The sequence below is a fragment of the Sycon ciliatum genome, chromosome 1 (assembly GCF_964019385.1).
Source record: "Sycon ciliatum chromosome 1, ocSycCili1.1, whole genome shotgun sequence".
NCBI lineage: Eukaryota > Metazoa > Porifera > Calcarea > Leucosolenida > Sycettidae > Sycon > Sycon ciliatum.
This window is the reverse complement of record NC_088643.1, coordinates 18,081,970-18,102,495: the sequence shown is the minus strand read 5'-3', so window position 1 is coordinate 18,102,495 and position 20,526 is coordinate 18,081,970. Positions and strand designations below refer to the sequence as shown.

Here is a 20,526-nt window from a genome sequence, read left to right as displayed (position 1 = left end):
TGCATGAGCTTAGCGGGTATTAGTACCCGACCCGGTAGTGGCGGGGCCCGCCCGATAGCTTACAGGGTACCCGTTTGACCACTACGATAATTATATCCCATAGACATCGTGTGTTAGTATCCCAATAATATCCAGGGTACTTGAAATAACCATTGAACTGTTCCACTGACTCTGTAGCCTGTCCTCGTCGTATGCACACTCTGTCCAAGTAGTAGGCTTTGCCAAAAACTCGAAAGAGCGAGGGATATCCGGATGTAGCCCTCACCGGTACACTACTGAGTCTGTCTGCAACTGCCAATATTGCCTCATGACACGAGTCGTGCCAATACAAGCCACGGCCATTACTAATTAGCCAGTACAAGCCCTCACAATGATTATCATGCTAAATGGAGTCATCTCTGATAATCTCGGATACCATGGATACTGATCACACTGAGCACAGGTCAAGATTGTAGTAACTGGTTCAACTTCAAGTGTCACATGCACAGACTCAGTTGTCACTTCTGATCATGATGATATCAGTCAGAAAATAATGCTTCAAACTGTCAAAGAAAATACATGTAGCGGCGAATAGCCGCTACTGCAGGCCGGGTGCATCGTGAAACTTTGGAGAATGAAGTGGTGAAATCAAAAAGTAGCTCACTTTCTCCAACATTTTCATAACAAGGACATTACATTTCCCGTTGGCCTGGTCGACTAAAAACACTCTACCGAGTTGCAGGCCTGGCAAGCTGACATGGCCTCTCCTCACGGAGACTCGTTCTACTGCCTTACACCGGACGAGCTGGGGGACAATGGCTTGCTGGCATACCATGTCGTCACTATGCTCAGCGCTATCGCTGGTCTTGCTGGAGCCATCCATCAGGTACGCATCTGGAAGCAGCAGTTGCAGCGGCAGCGCTACTCCACGGCGACTTCGTCCGAGTTCCTGACCCACTCGATGGCCAGGCGGACATGGGAGCAGCGCTCGGTGCGGGGTGAAAGCAGTGGCGGTGCCAGCAGACCTGTGGAGGGGTTCGTGGACCCTGAGGTCGTGGTCGGGCTTGCGTATGCGGATGCATTGGCATGCATCAGTAAGTAACTACATGTATTATCATGCGGAACGACCTATTAAATTTTCATTTTAAGTCCTTACTTCACTGATGTGGAAACCATACTGATAATTACTCCAAAGTCATGTACTAGTACTAGTAGAGTACATGACTGACTGTAGATACGTTCTAGCAATGAATGATCGAGGGTGAAGTGGGCACAGTGCCAGTGTGGCCGAGGGGCAGGGGAGAGGTGCAACAGGGGCGTAGCTCAGGGGTGTGTGTGGGGGGGGGGGGGGGGGTGGAGCACGGCCGCATATGTGCAGGATGGCTGGTGCATGTCATTATTGGTCATCATGTGCATACTGAACCTACAATGAAGGTCGACATTTTTAGGTGGGGGCATGCGGGGGTGCACGTGCCCCCCCCCCCCCCCCCCCCCCCCCCCCCGTGCCCCATGCGGGTTACGCGCCTGGGGCAAGGTTCGTTTGCACGCCAATGAATTAAAAAGAATTAAAGACTACAGAGAAGGGCCTGTCCCTGTAGCGGGTCTGCTCCCTATAGCAGGTCTGCTTCCTGTAGCAGGTCTATTCCCTATAGCTCTGCCCTGCACAGCTGTTATCATGGACTAGCCCTAAGCCCTGTCACTGGGGTCCATCATAGCCACTGGGTGTGTGTTCCATGCATTGCCGGAGGTCAGTACTGTTGGCATGCCCTACAATAAGTAGTCACTCATGACTCATGACTCATGAATGTTCATGACATGAGATATGATCCTTGTGACCTTTTTTTTAATGGGTAACACCATCAAACTGGATCATAATAGTTATAGTCATGTACTACATGTAAAAGCCATATATATAACGAAGTGCTAACTCTAACGAGTTAACGAGGAGAAATCTGTCGTTAAAATAGAAATCGTTGATTCGTTATACAGAAATCGATAGATGTACTGTCCTATTGAGCGTTGAGAATGGGTGAGAATCGTTGCCTTTTGTACACGTAAACCAGTCAATTCTGTGAAATCGTTATATATGCGCCTCGTTAGAATAATGGCTTTTACAGTAAGTTGAAGGCACTGGAAAGGGGGAAAGTTTCAAGACAGGTGAATATGACCACCAGGACACGAACCAGGGACCCTCATTATAGTAATAGGCCAGCGATGCTCTATCCACTGAGCTATGGTGTTGCCGATACTTGTGCATGCTCAGCTTTGGCATTGCCAGGCGCCCAGTGGCGGCCACACTTTCCCACTACCATCACCACCTGCGGGTCAAACATGTGTGTATGTATAACAACTGAAGTCAACTGATGCAATGTATATACTTTGATCTGCCCCTTCCCTAATTTCCGCTGTTGAATATCTACCTGTGAAGCAACTTCAGCTTATACGTCAACATACGGCGTTGACCCGACGGTTGAACAGATGTACTTCGCTTATAACGACACTCAGCGGGGCATCAGAAAAGTGTCCTTATTCGCGAAGTGTCGTTATACCCGAAGTCTCATTATATATATTACAGTTGGGTGGGAATTTGCTCTGGGCATGGACATTCTGTCCTTATTCGCGAATTGTCGTTATATCCGCAGTCGTTATTAGCGAAGTTGACTGTACACGATGCGCGACAGTGCAGATGCGGCATGTGGATGAAAATGTGCACAGTCCAGCACGGCAACTTGATGATTCTAATCTCTTTGTGCAGTTGTACATACGGTAGTACTTGAGAGGCTTGATCTAATTCACGTCTCCTGCCGGAAACCAGCTGGGAAGTAACACAGCGTGTGTGTGTGGGGGGGGGGGGATCACCAGTACTTTATGGTACACTTTTGTGAGTGTATGAGATGATACATAGGCCAATCCTCATGGAGCAGTAAATGTTTGCCAACCCACACACTCTGCCCAGTACTGCTTGCATTAATACATGAAGAGGTACGACAAGCAATTGTCAAGTGGAGACTCCCGTTCGTTGGCACCCGATGTTACTTTACCTCTTCCTGCACCTCTTCTGTCATGTGATCGTGTGCCTGCAGCTTTGATTGTCCGCAGCATCATGGCGTTCTCTTTCAAGGGGCCCATTCCGTACCCCAGCAACTCTGGCTCCAACGACACCACACTGCCCGACGTCATGACAAGTTCCAGTGCGGGTTTACTTCACGGTGGCCGTTTGGCCGATACAGTGGCGCCCGGAACGGAGACGCCGGCGATAGAGTTCCAGCCCAACAAGTGGTGGTACGAGCTGCTCGGCGGACCTGTGGAGGTAAGGGCTGCATGGCTGATTCATTCAGTCTCGGTCACCAGCAGTGCTGTCGGTTGTCACTGCCATGGTGGGCAGCATGGCCCCAGTCGCGCAGTGTAACCTGTAACAAATATCTCAGTGGCAAGCACCCCATGCGGGTTGCGTGAGGGTCATGCAGTCCCATAGTACACAATAACTATCAGACAACGTATGCATGGGGAATAATGGAGATCATGCCGGTATATGTATGAAGAAATGAAGGTGTTTATAAGAGAGATGTTACTCAATCTGCGGACAGAACGGTTTCATATAGAGAGGTTATATTGTCATGTGCTCTTTCTCTACTAGTCAAAACCTATTCTGAGGCATGGACTGGGTCTGAGGTGACCAGTTTCTTCACCTGACTGGCGGTCTCTCACTACAATGGGTGCTGCATAATAAAAGTGCACAAACTGACTTAAAAGTAGATGTTTCGGGCACCAGACATGCACTCCTATTTCCTTTATTCCTATTGTATTCTTCTTGGCACCAAGTCGAATCTCTCGTGTGTGTGTGTTTGTGTGTGCGCGCGCGCGTGTGTGTGTGCGCGTGTGTGTGCGTGCATGTTTACGTGTTTATGTGCATGTGTGTTTGTAGTTTTTCTTAGTTTATTTCTACGTGGCGACGTACCTGTGGACGCTGACGTATGCCGTGAACGTGTATCACAACTTAGCCAACAAGCCAATGTAAGTCCAGGTGCGCGCGTACATGCCTAGACTGTGCAAGGGGTGTACATCATGCATGTATAGAGAAACGGGTTGCAGGTAGTACACCTAATTGTTAAAAGCCGCGCTGTGAAGAGGACTCGCGGCAAAGAGTGACCTCCTAGCCACAAGTGTAATGTGTAATGTTCACGGACAGAAGAACGAGCAGCTGTTTTTCGTAACTGTTTTTTTTCCGATAATGTGTAATGTTCTCATGCTGTCCGCATAGGTTAGGCTCCTGATGGTGTGGACGTGCACGGCGATGATTCTAACACTTGCAGATAATGCCCTGAACAAAACGTGTGACACAATAACAAGGCATCGGGTCATTATCAATCAAGTGTTAGAATCTGTATCAATATTGATGTTCACCGTGATTCAGTGACCAAACCTGTGCAGACCGGAGGAGAACATTGCACGTTGTACAGTTGCGCTCACTGAAATCCGACCCAAAGTGCAAAACCAGTTCCGATTACATCATTGTCATGGTACATGCATACGTACAGCCACATTTGTGCCACTTCCAGAGCGTCAAGGGTCGGTGCAAGTTGAGGGCGCCAAATATGCACTCTGGGTCGGATTTCACCGAGCGCAACTTTTGTTGCTTTTACACGGTCACACTTTGCCGCAAGTGCTCTTCACAGTGCGTAGGAGGACACTGCACTGTTGTATGTGTTAGAAGTCACACGTCACTCTCGTTCGTAGGGTACCTACCGTATAGATGCAAGTAACTGCTGATGTAGTATGTGCTGTTGTCATCACATATCATGTGCTGCTGTCAATTTTACTGAAGTAGTTGTTCACACCTCGTCATTGGCTCCCATTTTCCTTATACCTTGACACCCTGCGTAGTATATCAGTCGTTACAGTGAGCTATTTCAACCTCCTTTACTCTCTCTCCTTACTGGATGTACTCACTGATGAATTCTGGAGAAAGAAAACTTTTTTCTGTTGTATCGAATCGGCGTCTGCTGGACCTGGTCGTGGATGGGGTTGTATTTTTTTCTTAATATTCTGTGAAACCTTGGATTTCTGCTAATATTATGCTAGCTGAACTCGGCAAGCCCCCACCGCAATCAGCATGTACATGGTGTTACATCTTTCTTATTTGAGCAAGCCAAGCCTGTTCAAGTTTCTGTGGACGCCACTTACTACAACTGGTCTATCATGTACGTGCTTGTCGGCATGTACTTGCATTGTGTGCCGGTAATTGCTGTCCAATTGCAGTACGTCTGTTTTTAAATGCCCTTTCTGTGTTCTGTCGGCATGCACGTGTGTGTGTGTGTGTGTTTGTATATCAGGAGGCCACTATTATTCAAGGTGTTGTGCTGGTGCGGTGCACTGTTGCCTGCCTCTGTCAGTATATTCGCCAGGTTCTACCCGTCTGGTGTACGGTAAGTGGTTGCAGAATACTTGAATTATTATGACATTGCATTGCTTGCCTTCGTGTGTGCGGCTATTTAGTATTCATGGATTCTCCTTAGGCCTTACTCAAGGGAGTCGCACCCAAACCTGGTTTGGGTACGACTCCCTGGCACGTGCGCTGTGCGTGCAGTGCCTGTGTGTACTCCGAAGTACGTCCTGTGCTTTGTTATGAATCGCAATACAAATGCAAGCCATTCCGTTCATCTTGTGACTGGATCCCTATGTGTTAATCGAGCTTATCTAGGCCGAACAGGGAAACTAACAAGTGACAACACCATAGACCATTGCATGCACCAGAAAATTGTGTGGATAACTGTGCACTAACAGCTGGGCCTCGCCTGCAGGTCCACAAAGCCACACACACCTGCAGCTGGCACACAATATATGCGCCGTAAAGTACCGCGAGAGCAGGGTATATTCTAGGACGAATTTCCAACCGGTTACGGTCCAATGAAGAGTCGGGGGGTGCGGGGTCCCCCCGGAAATTTTTTTCAAAATACAACCCAAATATGGCACTCGACAGCAATTTAACAGATTTCTTGGTGCTGGAGTGTAGCAAACCGTACATACTCGTGACCCTAGTACCAGCTCACGCGCCTTCGCTGGAAGTATCCGTCCAGAAAAAGCGTTTGACCATTCACAGCTCCATTCACCCACAGAAAAGTACGGGCGGTTGGAACTGATTTGTAACTTTTCAACCGGTCGCCAACAATTCCAACCGGTCGAAAACCGGTTGGGGCGGTTCTAGAAAATTCCCTGGTGCCAAGCCTTCTCGCTCTGGCGTGGACGTGGTGTCCTGTCTGCAGGTCACACGACACGTAACTTGTAGACACATTGCATGCTGTGCAGTACATCCGTACTCAGTTTACCTTGGAGCTTCACACAAGAACTAGAACTGCCCTACAGTAGAGTCGTGCGTCCCAGAACGTTGCTTCCAAGGGACGTTCTTATTTTTCAGCAATCTGGCTGCGTTCTTATAGCACGTTCTTAGAAACAATTTGTATGGAATCTTATGTACCATAGTGTCTTCTGTCCCCCGTGAATTCCGCGGCAGAATATCAGAAATTCGGTGCAGAATTTTGCGGCTAAAAACAGTAAATTCTGCGCTAATTCTGCAAATCCTTCTCTATTCTGCGGCAATTCTGCAAGGAAAATGAGCGTAAAAACTAGGGCTGAAACGATCATTCAATAACTCTTAACGATCAACCAATATCATTAACGATCGATATATTGGTATTATCGATTCTTGCCGGCTCTACCCGTGTACCTCGAACATCAGTTTACGAAGAAATTCCACAATACCTTTGCTACGTTAGAAATTTGTGGCACCGTACTGTTGACATCTGTTGACATCTGGCTGGCTTATCAACATGACCTAGAGAATTTCATGTTGTTTCTAGAGCGAAGAATCTTGTCATCACCCTCCGGCAACTCCTCTTATCTCTGACCTTTCCCGCAAATGAACTGAAAAGAGTATTCTCTTCCGATCTCTTTCAAAGCCACAAATCAATTTTACTGCGCTTGAAAGTACATGATTGTACTCATATTCACTATCGGATGGAGTGCAGGGGCTAGAATACTGTCACTCATACACATGCATAAAAAATCGTTAGCACTCGTTTTGAGCACCAACGATTACCAAACGCTACCAGAAAAACCGACACCGCTGTTCTTAACCCGAGGTGGCGGCGTTCTTAGTATTTCGGGCTGAACGTTCGTGGGCTCCAAGTTTTTCGCTGCGCGACTCTACTGTAGGCTACTAGTAGGAGTCTATGGTTCTCACACTGTACCAACAACCTAGCTGCATGCACTCTGCCATAAGATTTTCCTTTCCCTGGCTGTAAAATCGAGGCGGGCGCTCTCGTGGCACTTTACGGTACTTCAAGTACATGTATACTGTGGCTACAAGAGCACATGCATGCATGGATGGGTACTGTGTAATAACATGTAATTTTAGGTGTACAGTAGTAAAAGTTCGGTGTCAGGGACCTGCTAGGTTTCAGGTGTAACGTAGAATTAGGTCCCTGCACATATAATACAAGGATACTCCAGTGCCATTTAGGTGTAATCTAAATTTAGGTGCCTAGTTTCTCTACCGAAGTTACCGAAATTTAAGTTACAAACAACGTATTATATACAGAGTACTCTGTTATTCAGTTCCCATGCCCAGTTCAGAAATTAGATGCACACCCAATTCAGTTAGTAAGAACCAGAGTGAAAGCAGACATGAAGATACAATCAAGATAGTTCTTGTTGGTTTATATGGCTTTAAAAAAGGCAACAAGTCTGAGCCAACTCTCAGATCATGTTCCTGACCATCCCGAAATAATTAGAGAGTGAGCTAGAGAATCGTATAAGAGTGATAAAAGTCTAAATCACAACACTAAGGGAAGGATTTAGGATATAAAATGTCACAAACCCTAAGCTAAAAAACGGTCCATGTGTTGCATGAAGAATATGATTGATGTTTGAAACAGCGCACCGCCAGTAGACCCAGTGCGGTGTCATGAGTCTAAACGCAACGCACTGCACGGACTCTACACCAAGTGCTGTGTTGAGGGTCTAAGTAATTGCACACAATAGAGCACACTCTCTTACCTAGAAAGTAGAAGGTAAATATAACCTAGTGGTAGTGGCACCTGTGCCTAGGCTGTGGCAAACAAGAGCCAGCGGAGATCAACGTACGTGCTCTGCAAGCCTCGCCGCCGTCTCTCAGCCCAGGTTAAGTGAACCGATCGAGGAGAGTGACGTGTTGGACTGGTACATGGCCTGCTGCGCCTCCTCCTGCTTGCTGTAGTAGGAGTTGTAGTCCAGGCGCGCCACCATGCTACTCATGCAGCGCTCAAACTCGTCGACCGAGACCTTGCGCAGCTCGCTGAGCAGCGCTAGCATGTACTTGACGAAGTTGCGCGAGATCGTCGACAGCATGCCCTCCATGTCGCTGCTCTGTGTCAGGCCTGTCTGCTCAGACGCCACCGCCTGCACGGGATATAGCAATCGTAATGACACGGGCACACACACACAACGTACATACATGTGTTGCACACTACATCACCACACTGTGTGTATCATGGAAGTTGTGTACACCACCTGCCCAATGAAGTCATCAATGCAGCAGCAGCATTACAAGGTGCACAGTGGAATTTGTGTACACCGAACCTCCTCAATGAAGGCATCAATGCAGCAGCAGCAGTACAAGCGAGGTGTATCATGGAATTCGTGTTCACCGAACCTGCTCAAGTATCAATGCATCGCGATTTCAAGAATAATGCAACAATCCTACCGCAGACAAGGGCCGCATAGTTACCTGGCAGAAGGAATGACTAAGAAATCTCGCATCTCTGCAATTTTGAGATAACAACCTCCGCCTCATCACAAGCAGGAAATTAGGAAGTCCACAGGGGAAAGAAGAGCAAAAAAGAAATGTCCTCCCCGGCCGGGAATCGAACCCGGGTCTTCCGCGTGACAGGCGGAGATACTTACCACTATACTACCGAGGATTGACTGACTATGCCATTGCCAGACAGCATCACTAAGTGGACAGTTCAATGCAAGGAAAATTTGAACAATACTTCAAGTACACCCGGGTACCCCAGTCCATTCGGAAAATCCAAGCAAAGACGAGGAATTTTTTTAAACAAAGCAAGAAGCCCATAGAATGGCTTGTTTGTACTAATTGCAGCTCACACGGACTCAAACTCACCGCAGCAGCCTTCTTCTTGGCTTTTTTTGGCTTTCCGGAAATGACAGATGCCAGCTCGCTGAGGTCCTTTCCGCGCAAGAACTTGTGAAGATAATTCGTGAACATCACGCACGTCGTCAGAAGCTTGTGGATGATCTAGCCATTTCCATAGGCACACCCAGCCACGAATCCATACATCCATACACACCACCCACCCACATAGGCAAGAGCAAAAAATTACCAACAAAAAAGAAAACTCACTCAAAAGTGATAACATACGATTATGTCATCATTTCGGATACTTATTTTTTTATTCGTATGAAGGGGCAAAACAGTGGCACTGCAGCCGCACAAGAAATGGTATGCGCCTCCACAGTCATTTCTTTCTGAGCAGTGGATGAACATAGTCGGATTGTGAAAAAGCGCTTGTCATACATACCTTGAGCAGCTCCGGGGTGGTGAGCATGCAGTCCTTGAGGCACCGATCCAGAAAGTCGTTGTGCAACGCCAGGACCTGGTCCACAGTGGTCGCCTGCGACAGAGATGCTTCCAGCTGTGCACGATTTTGCTCCACAACTTCAATGCACGTGTAATCCCAGATGTGCTAGCAGAAGAAAAGAAAAATAAGAAAAAAAGAAATGTCCTCCCCGGCCGGGAATCGAACCCGGGTCTTCCGCGTGACAGGCGGAGATACTTACCACTATACTACCGAGGATTGACTGAGAGCTACAAGGAAAAGTCGGATCAAGATCATTCTCTCTCTGCACCAGCATGCTGTCAGCTGATTCACTCATACTCATTCAAGCGATAGTTTTTTTGCAGTCACGCACAGTCCGTGAGTAGACAAACAGTCACAGTCCAGCCTTTCCGAGCATTGGAGATACTGAAGATGATGACGCGGTTTTTGCTGTTGTCTCCTGCACCCAAACCCCCAACCGAGTTTTCTTTGTGACCGAAACAAAAAGATTGTATCCGCACTTTAACATGTTTCGAGTTTGTTTGACAAAACACAACATTGCAAACACAAGTCGACAGCATGAACTTTACATGAGTCACCCACGCTCGCGTATCTGTTACGTGTGACTGAACCCCTGTGATACCAAAAGTCCATCACCGAGAGAGTACTGTAGAACAGGTAATTTTAGCGACGTAAAAACCCTAGCGAATTTAGCGATCGACTCATTTTCGCTAAAGTTTCAAGTCGCTAATCCGTTGAGACATTAGTAGTGCACTGGTGATCCGTGAGTAAAATCGCTGCAAATCGCTAAAATAAAACGTCGCTAACCGGTTGACAATGGGAAAACGCTAAAATTAATAGTCGCTAGAATTACCCGTTCTACAGTACACTGTACGTCTACTAACATATTATCTAACCTATCTGACTTCAAGTAAAGTGGGCCATAGTTCTCTCTGCGTGTAAAGCTGCAACATGCAGGCACAATGACTGCAGTGCCAGGCACAATGACTGCAGTGCCAGGCACAATGACTGCAGTGCCAGGCACAATGACTGCAGTGCCAGGCACAATGACTGCAGTGCCAGGCGCAATGACTGCAGTGCCAGGCGCAATGACTGCAGTGCCAGGCGCAATGACTGCAGTGCCAGGCGCAATGACTGCAGTGCCAGGCACAATGACTGCAGTGCCAGGCGCAATGACTGCAGTGCCAGGCACAATGACTGCAGTGCCAGGCACAATGACTGCAGTGCCAGGCGCAATGACTGCAGTGCCAGGCACAATGACTGCAGTGCCAGGCACAATGACTGCAGTGCCAGGCGCAATGACTGCAGTGCCAGGCGCAATGACTGCAGTGCCAGGCGCAATGACTGCAGTGCCAGGCGCAATGACTGCAGTGCCAGGCGCAATGACTGCAGTGCCAGGCGCAATGACTGCAGTGCCAGGCGCAATGACTGCAGTGCCAGGCGCAATGACTGCAGTGCCAGGCACAATGACTGCAGTGCCAGGCGCAGATGTCGCTCACTGTACGATACAGTGTGCGGCTTTGCAAAATTCCCAACACACACACACACACACACACACACACACACACACACACACACACACACAAACCGATAAACTTGAGATACCGCGGCTAGAACTCACCTGCACAAAGCTCAGCATCTGCTGGCGTAGAGCAAACGCCGGCGCTAGCCAGCCAATGGCAGCCTGGGTTTTAGAGGACATGCACAGCTGCTTGAACGACTTTGCTGCCATCCAGCAGCTGTTGAGCTGCCTCTCCACATAGCGGATGTAGAACAAGTGCCTGCAGGTGGACACACACAAACGCACGCACACACACACACACACACACACACACACACCCACCCACACACACACACACACACACACACACACACACACACACACACACGAAGGTAGACACTCTCAGTGTCACTCTGAGCAGTGCTACCACTGCCCAGTGCCTCACTGGCTCCGTATTAATGAGTGCCGGCAAGACTGCAAGTCTTCCACCAAGGCAAGACTATAGAACACCACAAGACAAACGTGACTTACCTGAACAGCAGCTGATACTTGGTCAACGCTTTGCGGCTGATGACGAGGGACAGTGGCCACTGCACTTCGTAGTCAAACGCGAATGCCTCGAGGCCGCTGAGGCGGAAGTCACTGCGATCGCTATGATTGTGAATAGCGGAGGCCAGAGACGCCATGGAGGCATTCGAGCCAGACCTGGAGACCTCGGTCTCGACGGCCAGGATGCAGGAGAGCTGCGTGACCAGGTCGTCTTGCTTCAGAATAACACGCAGGTCGTCCTTGTACGGGTCCATTTCAGCCACCGTGGAACGCAGCGCCAGTTCCAGCAGCGTCTCCAGTCGCCCGGCGGCGATCTCGTCAACGTTCTTGCGCAGCTCCGAATCGGCCAGGTCGAGAAAGTGCACAAAGAAGTCGCCCTGCTGCAGCAGGAAGTAGCGGTGCACGCTGCGCAGCCGCGCCTTCAGGTTGGCCTCGTCCATGATCAGGCGCAGGACGCACTGCGCGGCAAACGTGTGCGCCGTGTCGATGGCCTGCACGTAGCCGTGACGCGGCGAGCTGGCCGTGTAGTGTAGCTGTACGGCGGTGGGACACTCGACATTGCGGCCGCACTGACGTACCACGTTCAGGTACTTGCCGGCGCACAGGATCTGAGGAGAAACAACAACAGGCAACACAACAAGATAGGACTTAGTAGTCAACAGGCAGATCAATGCACGCGTGTGATAGCCATTGCAACTGTGACACTGGGATAGTAACACACACACACACACACCCACACACACACACACGCACACACACACACACACACGCACACACACAGTGTGCTGGTGTTGCGGTGCACAGGATGCAATACTACCGCAAGCATACGGTCCATCAACCTTACTGTGTGGAATGTGCAAAGAGATACAAGTACTAGTATGCAGATACTACCCACTGTAGGACTACAATGATAATATACAATCATACCTTGAAGTATACAGTCATATCAGGGGCGTAGCACCCGCTACGACTGGTACGACCATGGCCGTACCACTTTTCGAAAAGTGTGGTCCGTCCGGAACGTGCAAAACCGTAATAAAAAAAATCAGGATCCATCGATGCATATGCGCATCAGACTTTGACCTTTTTCTAGACTCGTAGATCTGTTATGCATCTGCAGTCGGACTGAGTCTACTGTACTCGACTCGACTGCATGTACACTGCGCCAGAAGTGTGTGTGAAGTGTGCCAGACGTTCCCAGAACGCAGGATTTTGTGTCTTTTTTACAAAATTTTCCCGGGGGACGTCCCCCGCACCCCCCTCCAAAACGGCCTTCGGCCGCGCCGACCTTTGGTCGTACCACTTCCAAAACCACTCCTACGCCCCTGCATATACATGTGCTACTGCGTATATCAAGACACATGCTGCAGCTCAGCATATTACATGCAGTAGGATACAGAACACTCTGATCACGGTCTATTACTAGTACACTGGCCCGACAAGCAAGATACCCTGTGTCTGTCTGGCAAGCACCACAACAGACTCACCTTATCGGCAACAGAGTCGAAGAACACCGGTACGCAGTCCTTGCGAATCGTGTAGTGACTCTCCCAGTAGGCGTCGTTGTAGGTTTCGCGCAGGCGCTGCCGTGCAATGCTGGAGCTCTCCTCGACCATGAACTCGCGATGCGGGTCATCGATGACGCCGCGGTACACCCACTTCTCCACCATGGCCAGGTAGGGCGCAGCGGCGGCCACGGTCAGCATGCTGAACAGCGCGTGGATCTCGCCCACCGTGTTGCTGGTGAACTCGTGCAGCAGCGACAGCAGCCGGGCGCCACGACACCGGCCCTGCGCCGCCCTCGCGCACGCCTCGGCCAGCGCCGACATGGCCTTCAGGTAGGGCTGTGCGTAGAACAGCATCTGCTGCAGCGTCAGGCAGTCCGTGCGCAGGGCGTGCTCCAGCTGGGCAACGAACACGGCCAGGTCCTTCATCTCGCGGCGCAGCGACGCGCAGAACGCCTGACGCACAGGTCCGTACGTGCTCAGCGGACCGCCGTCACCCTCGACGTACTGCCAGATGACGGACCGCTGCGACGCCAATGGAAGCAATCGCGTGGCCAGCTCCGATAGCGACTGGTCAAGCGTCGGGTCAATTTTGAACTTGGGCGCTTGCACCTTCACTCGCGCGTCCAGCTTGTTTTTCAGAGTTTCGACTTTGATGTATTGCCCGTCGACGCCCTGAAGAACATGGATCAGGTCTTGCATTAACACTCTCTCCTGGACACGTACTGGTAGATTTCCTATAGGGCCAGTAGCCTGGCCCGCCGACCGTGTACCGGAAACTGCCGGGTAGTCCTCTGTCAGATTGCACCGTGTCGCCAACCAGTCCGGCATTGCTGGAAGTTCTACGCTGACTCCTTTGCCCTGGCGCTGCTGCTGTTGTTGCTGCTGCTTGCTGCGACGCTGCCGGACGTCAGCCGTGGTGGTCTTGGAGAGAGACGCCAGCTGACTGCGCAAAGTGCTGACTTCCTCTGCAGTCATGACTGTTGCTGCTGCTGCTGCTGCAGGTCCGGGTGATGCTGACGACGCAGGACCACTGGTGCTACTGCTGCCGTCCGTAGCAGTAGCAACACTACGAACTGGCGCGGGTAGACGGTCGAGAATTTCCGCCGGCAGCGCCTGCAGCTCTCCGCCATCGGTGTCCGCAGCGGCCACGGCAGGGTGCTTGCATGTCGTCTGAAGGAACTCTCTCAGACTTTTGTCCTCGGCTATTCGAGATAAAATGTACACGAACGGGTCCAATTCACGCAACTGCTTGCTCTTCAGTTCATCGTAAAGCTGAACAAACTTTTCGGGCTGGGCACTGGACTCTGCCACTCGAATTTTGGCTTGGTGTGCAGCAACTTGAGTCTGTACCTTTTGTGTCAACGCCTTATTGCTGAGGAAGTCTAGCAAAATTTCTGGACGAATTGTGTCGGTGGCACCCAACAACGACAACAGCTCCGAGACGAGATGGTGCTTACGAAATTCACTCATGGCGACTGCTACGAAAGGAAAGACATGAATTCTCTATCACCCGTCGTCTTGCTAGCAAATACTTTTTCGCTCTTCTCTCTGACTTTGACTCGTTTGAGTTTTGAAGTTGTTTTTGATTTGAAGAAGTCTGCTGCATGCATGACAATAATTTTGTCATCACGAGGCATCGTGTCGTCTTGAACTCGAAGCGTGCCTGACGCGTTTCGCGCCAGATTTCTTGTGCTGTTGCATAGCAACAGCTTTTGACAACATCGCCACCGTGAACATCAACTCGAAGTCGAACGTCGACCACTGGTCGACGCGTCGAACTCGAACTCGAACATGAGAAGAGCATTCCCATGCCCATGGCGCCATGGCCCACACAACCAGGGAGTAGTACAATACAATGTACCATTATTATTACCATTGTACTACTCCCTGCACACAACAGTCAACACAGACAGTCACTGCCTGTGCCACTGGGCGGTGGGGTCCGGATTTTGCTTCAGCAAGACCATTGAAGACTGGGCCATGAGCCCATTATTTTTTATTCATGATAGCACTGACTGCCGCTATCCAGTGTTCAATGGACGCTTCCGATTACACACAGGTTTCTGGATCCTGGTTTTATAATAAGTATTTTTCCCGAATGATCAGAATGAACCGTTTTGCGGCCATGTAAACGAATGACTACACGTAAAGATCGTAAAAGGGGATCACGTGGGATCCCGTGCACCCTCACGCGCACGTGGACCAAGCATGGCTTAAGTGCGCAAATTCTGGCGGGAGAAGTTAGACTTCCGCTCTCTCTTCAGAATCGACGGAATTGGATTCCATCGATTCTGGTGACGTTATTGTGTAATCGAACGGTGCATGCACCGTAACAAATTCTAGGATGGACGGAATTGTGTGTAATCGAACACGCCCAATGTGTCTTGGTGTGGTTTTGTGCTCAAGTAATTTTAGTTGTCCTTCTAGACTAGGGAGTTGTCTCTCTATCACGGTTTCCTGAGAACGAGTCTCCAGCTCCACAGCAGTGTTTCCCTTGCACTTGAAAACACTTCGATTCCCCGTCGGAACACGCTCTCCGGGCCAGTCACCTGCACAAAATGAATGACAAAGGATTGCCAATATTTCGCCCATTCAGGGGCATCATCAGCGCATTAATGAGGAAGGGGAGGCAAACATGAACTACAAGTACATGTATAAATTATAATACAGCGTCAGCAAGACTTATCTATAAAGGACCTAAAGGTCATGCGAATAATACTACGGTGGCAAACTGGCGGATTCGCTTATGGCGGGCGCTAAGTGTGCAGTGTGATTCGGTGGTTTCACTTGAGCTACTGCATTCACGGCTGTGCCAAGCGGCTTTGCCAAAGCATCTCAACTGATGTCTGTAATCCATTGCTTCTCATGATTAGTGCTCGGGAAGCTTCTGATCAGTATCACCACTGATTTGCTTATCCGGTATGATCGAGACAGGAAGGAAGGGTACACGGATTATACATTGCACCCACAAGTCTCCAGCACCAGCCATTTAAAAGTTAGCCTGGTGCTTGGTGAGTCGGATGAGATTGTCGAACCTATTACTGATAACGTATGCAGTAACCATGGTAACAGGTTGGACAACTCATGAGTACGGAATGTCCAGCTGTATGTTATAGACATTATGCGATTACATCCTCAGCCGAGATGCTTTGGTGACGGTCGTGAACTCGCTCGGCACAGCGCTGCACTTGCACTAGCGGCTCACGCTGTGTACATAGCGCACATAAGCGGGTCCGCTGACTCAAATCATGCGTATAATGATAATCCCTACATCCCCGCACAGGTCACTTCATACGGAGGTTTTAAAACCGTACAGTGTGTTTTATTTCTGTTGCTGCTACGTGTATGTGTACATGCAGGTGTGCCACACATGATGTCAACCTGTACACTACATACAGCAGTCTCTACATACCCATACTGATAGTCATGATCGTCAATCCCATCATCTATATCAAGGCGTTCAGTAGGGGTAAGTAAGGCCAGGAGTGCCTGTCTGTTTACGCAGGCTGCACTATTCTTACCAGGGAGGACTAAAATACGGGTATTATGCTACTCCCTGATTCCTACTTCAGAGTCACACTGACAGAGCTGACTTCAACGGTAAGGGGACTGAATCAATTCGTGCCAAAACGAACACCCAAGTCCTCTTTCAGACAGAGAACCTTGCGAATAATCAATAATGACACTCGATTGGGCATGACAAAAGTGTTATCATTCACGAGTTGTCGTGATTCGTCAGATTGAAAGCAAAAACACTTAAAAAGTCAATGGGTTACTAGGTCTGAAGATAATGTTGCTATTCGCAAGTTGGTAGCCCCGAGGCTGTTATTCGCAAGTTGTTGTTACGCCCAGACTGGTTGCTACGCCCGATCTCGAGGTCAACTGTATTGATCTTGGTGAGCTGAGTTTCATGCCGGCTCACACCATGCACTGACCTCGTACCTATTCCAGCAGGGATGACGTAGAGGGAGATAGAAGAGAGGCAGAGTGCTATAGAGCTACCAGCGTATATTATTTTACTTGCTTGTGTGGTGACGTCTTCGATTATATTGTCACCGTCCACCTTATATCACCAGATTTGAAAAAGAGAAAAGGTTAATCATTGATTTCGGTGATGATCCGGGGAGCAGCATAGGCTCAGTGTCACTTCTGACTCTACCGTGATGGAGGACTTATCCCGTTTTGTATACCTCTCGTTTGCTTGCAGTCACGCAGGTTCTGAAACGCACCGGACAGGTGACGAACCAAGGCCGCCAGATGACGCTGGCTGTAAAGTACAAGTTCCTTCTGATCCTCTTCTTCTTCTACATCTGGTACGCAACAGTGTTATCCCCGCAGCATTATAATTTTATCAATAGAGCGGCTTCCCATATTGGTCCTGTGACTAAATCTGTGTGAAAAGTGACCATGGCATGCCATGTGCACAGTGGAACCAACATGGCCGACATCATGTGACCCATAGATGCGAGGGTTGACTGGAGTGTTGTTGTTGTTGTTGTTTTTTTTTATTTGAATTCGCAATACCAAACGGGCAATAAGCCCAATTACATGGAAGCGAGTAAAAGGATGCTAAGAATGAGGCATTGGGGTGGATATTATTTCAAGTGGAAATACTGATCCCGGGAGGTACTACAAAGAGTGGAGTTGGAACCTATAATATGGCTGTCTCATATGGTCATGTGACAAATGTGAAACCAGTCTAATGACCAACACATGCATGTGCATCTTCAAACAAACGCTATAATTATGCCGCAGTATGATCTCCTGCAACCGCATGTGTATTCTTTGTAAAAACATCCGGATGGGCTTGAGGGAGCTGGAGCCGGAAAACTAAAACGCATGATGTGACCGTAATTCTCTACCTATAGGTCGCTCTTATTTTCCATGTAAAATTGTCTGTACAGACACGGCTGTGTATGTGTTTCGCTTGTTGTTTTGCTGTATATGTATGCACGTAGCTGGACTGCTAACATTGTAGACGGAATCTTGCAGTTCAGCAAGGCGTACACTGCACCACCACTGGGACTGTGGATGGCCGAGGTAAGATTCTGCAATGGCATAGATTAGAGTGCAAGGCTCTTCTTGCTCTGTCTCCATCAACACAGGACGAAAGCATGCATGACAAGCAGTTCTATGTATATGGACCAGTTTTGAAGTTGGTCGGCAAAGCTTACTACATCGCCCACCCGTTTTTCAAGTTGGGTAAAAGACCTAGGAAAATACAGTGCAAAAGAAATGCCCTCCCCGGCCGGGAATCGAACCCGGGTCTTCCGCGTGACAGGCGGAGATACTTACCACTATACTACCGAGGATTGACTGATAATGCAGTATCCAAACAGCATCACCTGACTGCACTAGCAAAACATAGAGGTGCAGGGATTCCATACAGATGGAGTTCAATAAGCCGAGGCCAAAGGAGACCGCTATAATAGAGAGGTTCCGCACTATGTAAAGTTGAGCAACTTTACGTTAGTGGGCGGCGAAAACCCGTGAATTCGCGAGTTTGCACTCCACTTACGGAAAGTTGTCTACGGAGAGTACGTAGATAGGGCTCTGATAACATAGCTGGTCCGTGAGTGGATTGGGGTACACATTTATGACGCTCTCCCCATGTCGATCTGGTCATACACTGCCGCGTTCGGAGTTGCCAAGGGCAGCTACGTGATTTTGAAAACTCCGTATGGCGGAACACAGATGCACATGCAGTTTACGTAAGACTTTCCGTAGATCGATTACGGTTTTTACAACGTAAATTCGTTATGCGGAACCACTCTGATATCTAATCCAGCCAACAACGTTTCACCTTAGAGCACACTGCAAGCATTGGACTGCATGCAGATCACAGCTCAGTGATTCGCTCTAAAGTGAAGCACCGTGTGAAGCATCGTGTTGTTATTTAGCTGGCCTCGATTTGCTAGCTTTGTACTGGCAGCAAAGCAGCTGATGCTGCTGCTGCTGATAACAAACATTGTGCCTCAGTGTGTGTAGCATTATAGTAATAATGCAGATTAATGGGTGCACGCGGCTGCTTCGTGCTACCACTCAAACTATGCTGCTATGAACGTGCGCTGTACGTGCTCACATGGTACTCTATGCATCGTGGCATTCTATGTGTTATACAACGTGACACTCAACGCGACATTCATTCATGCGCGACGCTCAACGTAGGCGGCATGCGTCGTAGGCACTCAACGTGTCATACTAAAGTTTGGCGTTCATGCGTGTTGCTCGCCTCGGATGTGGAAGGCGTGTGGCTGCGTTATGATGACGCTTGCTCGTAGCTTGACGTGGGTGGCATGCATCGTTGCATGTCTTGCTAGAGTTTGCTCTGCTATATATTTTCGATCCGTTCTGTGCGACAATCATTCTTCCTTGCTCGTAGTGTTTTAGTTATATATTTCGATTCGTTCTGTGTGCGGATCACTCTTGTCAGATCATTGTGTTTCACCCACCCACCTCCCATTTCTCATCTCTCATTTACTTTGATAAAGTAAATAAAGGGGTGTTGGCCATGCTCATTTCCGGCTACTCAGGGCTCTCGGTCTTCGTCCCTTGGACGTGACTATCCTCTTGGCTCCGCCAAGATCCTGCTCTCTCTGTAGCCTCTCACTTCGCTGGCCAGCACCCTCCTAACCGCAAGCTGCTGTGTGTTGTAGTTAATAGGTATTTGGTTGTTCCTGCTAGTGACACAGTGTCAGCTGTTGTTCATCTTTCTCACTTCAGGCCGTGCTCAATCCGCTGCAAGGTCTATTCAACGCGCTCATCTACGGGCGCCATGGCTTGTTCAAGAAGTGTCTCTTATCGCTGACACGGCGCAGAATGACAGTGGTTGACATACCCACGTCGGTGGACCGAGAGTTCACCGAGTCTGATCGCCTGGTGCGCCAGAACTCCCGTGCATCAGACGCAGCAGCAGCAGCATCACTAGTGGTCGGAACGGACTTCCATTCTCAAAATAGTTCCATCACTGCCTCAATGGGCTCAGCGTTGGGTGAAGCGGGCTAAATAGTCGCACTGGACTTAATCACATCCTGCTCACTGCCCACTGACTACTGGTGCTGGTGGTGCTGATGCCAGGATCTTGCACATGCATAAAACACCTGGAGATGGACGTGACAGATATCGGTGTGATGCACGTACCGTGAAGCGAGCGGATGGTACTGCTGATCCTCACCTGCTTGCTTGAAGCAGACATTTTCTAACAAATTCCTCAGAATGAAGAGGCTCTACATACGCTTGAGATCTATTTCTGTACAAGAAACCTTTAAACCTGACTGTTACATGTACTTGTAGCTATTACTTATCATAGCCCTGTACAGTCGGCTTTGAAGTTGATTCCGGAATCCCTATTGAACTTACTTGCTAGCGCTGT

The 20,526-nt window shown here is 49.1% G+C and overlaps 2 protein-coding genes and 3 non-coding genes across 5 annotated transcripts; 1 reads left to right on the top strand and 4 right to left on the bottom strand.

Annotated features, from left to right (window-relative positions):
• The first annotated feature begins 566 nt into the window (after positions 1 to 566).
• LOC135816048 (uncharacterized) lies at positions 567 to 20,428 on the top strand. The gene is made up of 8 exons (XM_065329412.1): positions 567 to 1,073; positions 3,063 to 3,289; positions 3,905 to 3,993; positions 5,313 to 5,405; positions 16,514 to 16,623; positions 17,362 to 17,467; positions 18,113 to 18,194; positions 19,878 to 20,428. Exons 1-8 carry the CDS (start codon positions 737 to 739, stop codon positions 20,157 to 20,159), a joined length of 1,326 nt encoding a protein of 441 aa, XP_065185484.1. The 5' UTR covers positions 567 to 736; the 3' UTR covers positions 20,160 to 20,428.
• LOC135816039 (gamma-tubulin complex component 2-like) lies at positions 7,652 to 14,750 on the bottom strand. Its single transcript, XM_065329400.1, has 6 exons — positions 13,134 to 14,750; positions 11,629 to 12,254; positions 11,218 to 11,377; positions 9,558 to 9,722; positions 9,140 to 9,274; positions 7,652 to 8,415 (listed from the first exon to the last, which is right to left on the bottom strand). Exons 1-6 carry the CDS (start codon positions 14,622 to 14,624, stop codon positions 8,149 to 8,151), a joined length of 2,844 nt encoding a protein of 947 aa, XP_065185472.1. The 5' UTR covers positions 14,625 to 14,750; the 3' UTR covers positions 7,652 to 8,148.
• Positions 8,865 to 8,936, bottom strand: Trnad-guc (transfer RNA aspartic acid (anticodon GUC)). Its single transcript has one exon. It is a non-coding gene; the product is annotated as a tRNA-Asp (tRNA).
• Positions 9,762 to 9,833, bottom strand: Trnad-guc (transfer RNA aspartic acid (anticodon GUC)). The gene has a single exon. It is a non-coding gene; the product is annotated as a tRNA-Asp (tRNA).
• Trnad-guc (transfer RNA aspartic acid (anticodon GUC)) lies at positions 18,395 to 18,466 on the bottom strand. Its single transcript has one exon. It is a non-coding gene; the product is annotated as a tRNA-Asp (tRNA).
• Positions 20,429 to 20,526: the final 98 nt, after the last annotated feature.

Coding starts and splice junctions, on each gene's coding strand:
- LOC135816048 (XM_065329412.1), top strand. CDS start 737: ATGGCCTCTCCTCACGGAGACTCGTTCTACTGCCTTACACCGGACGAG. Junction 3,994..5,312: donor AACTTAGCCAACAAGCCAAT/GTAAGTCCAGGT, acceptor TTTGTATATCAG/GAGGCCACTATTATTCAAGG. Junction 16,624..17,361: donor TATCAAGGCGTTCAGTAGGG/GTAAGTAAGGCC, acceptor GTTTGCTTGCAG/TCACGCAGGTTCTGAAACGC.
- LOC135816039 (XM_065329400.1), bottom strand. CDS start 14,624: ATGAGTGAATTTCGTAAGCACCATCTCGTCTCGGAGCTGTTGTCGTTG. Junction 9,275..9,557: donor CCACCCCGGAGCTGCTCAAG/GTATGTATGACA, acceptor GGAAATGGCTAG/ATCATCCACAAGCTTCTGAC. Junction 8,416..9,139: donor CCAAGAAGAAGGCTGCTGCG/GTGAGTTTGAGT, acceptor TATCCCGTGCAG/GCGGTGGCGTCTGAGCAGAC.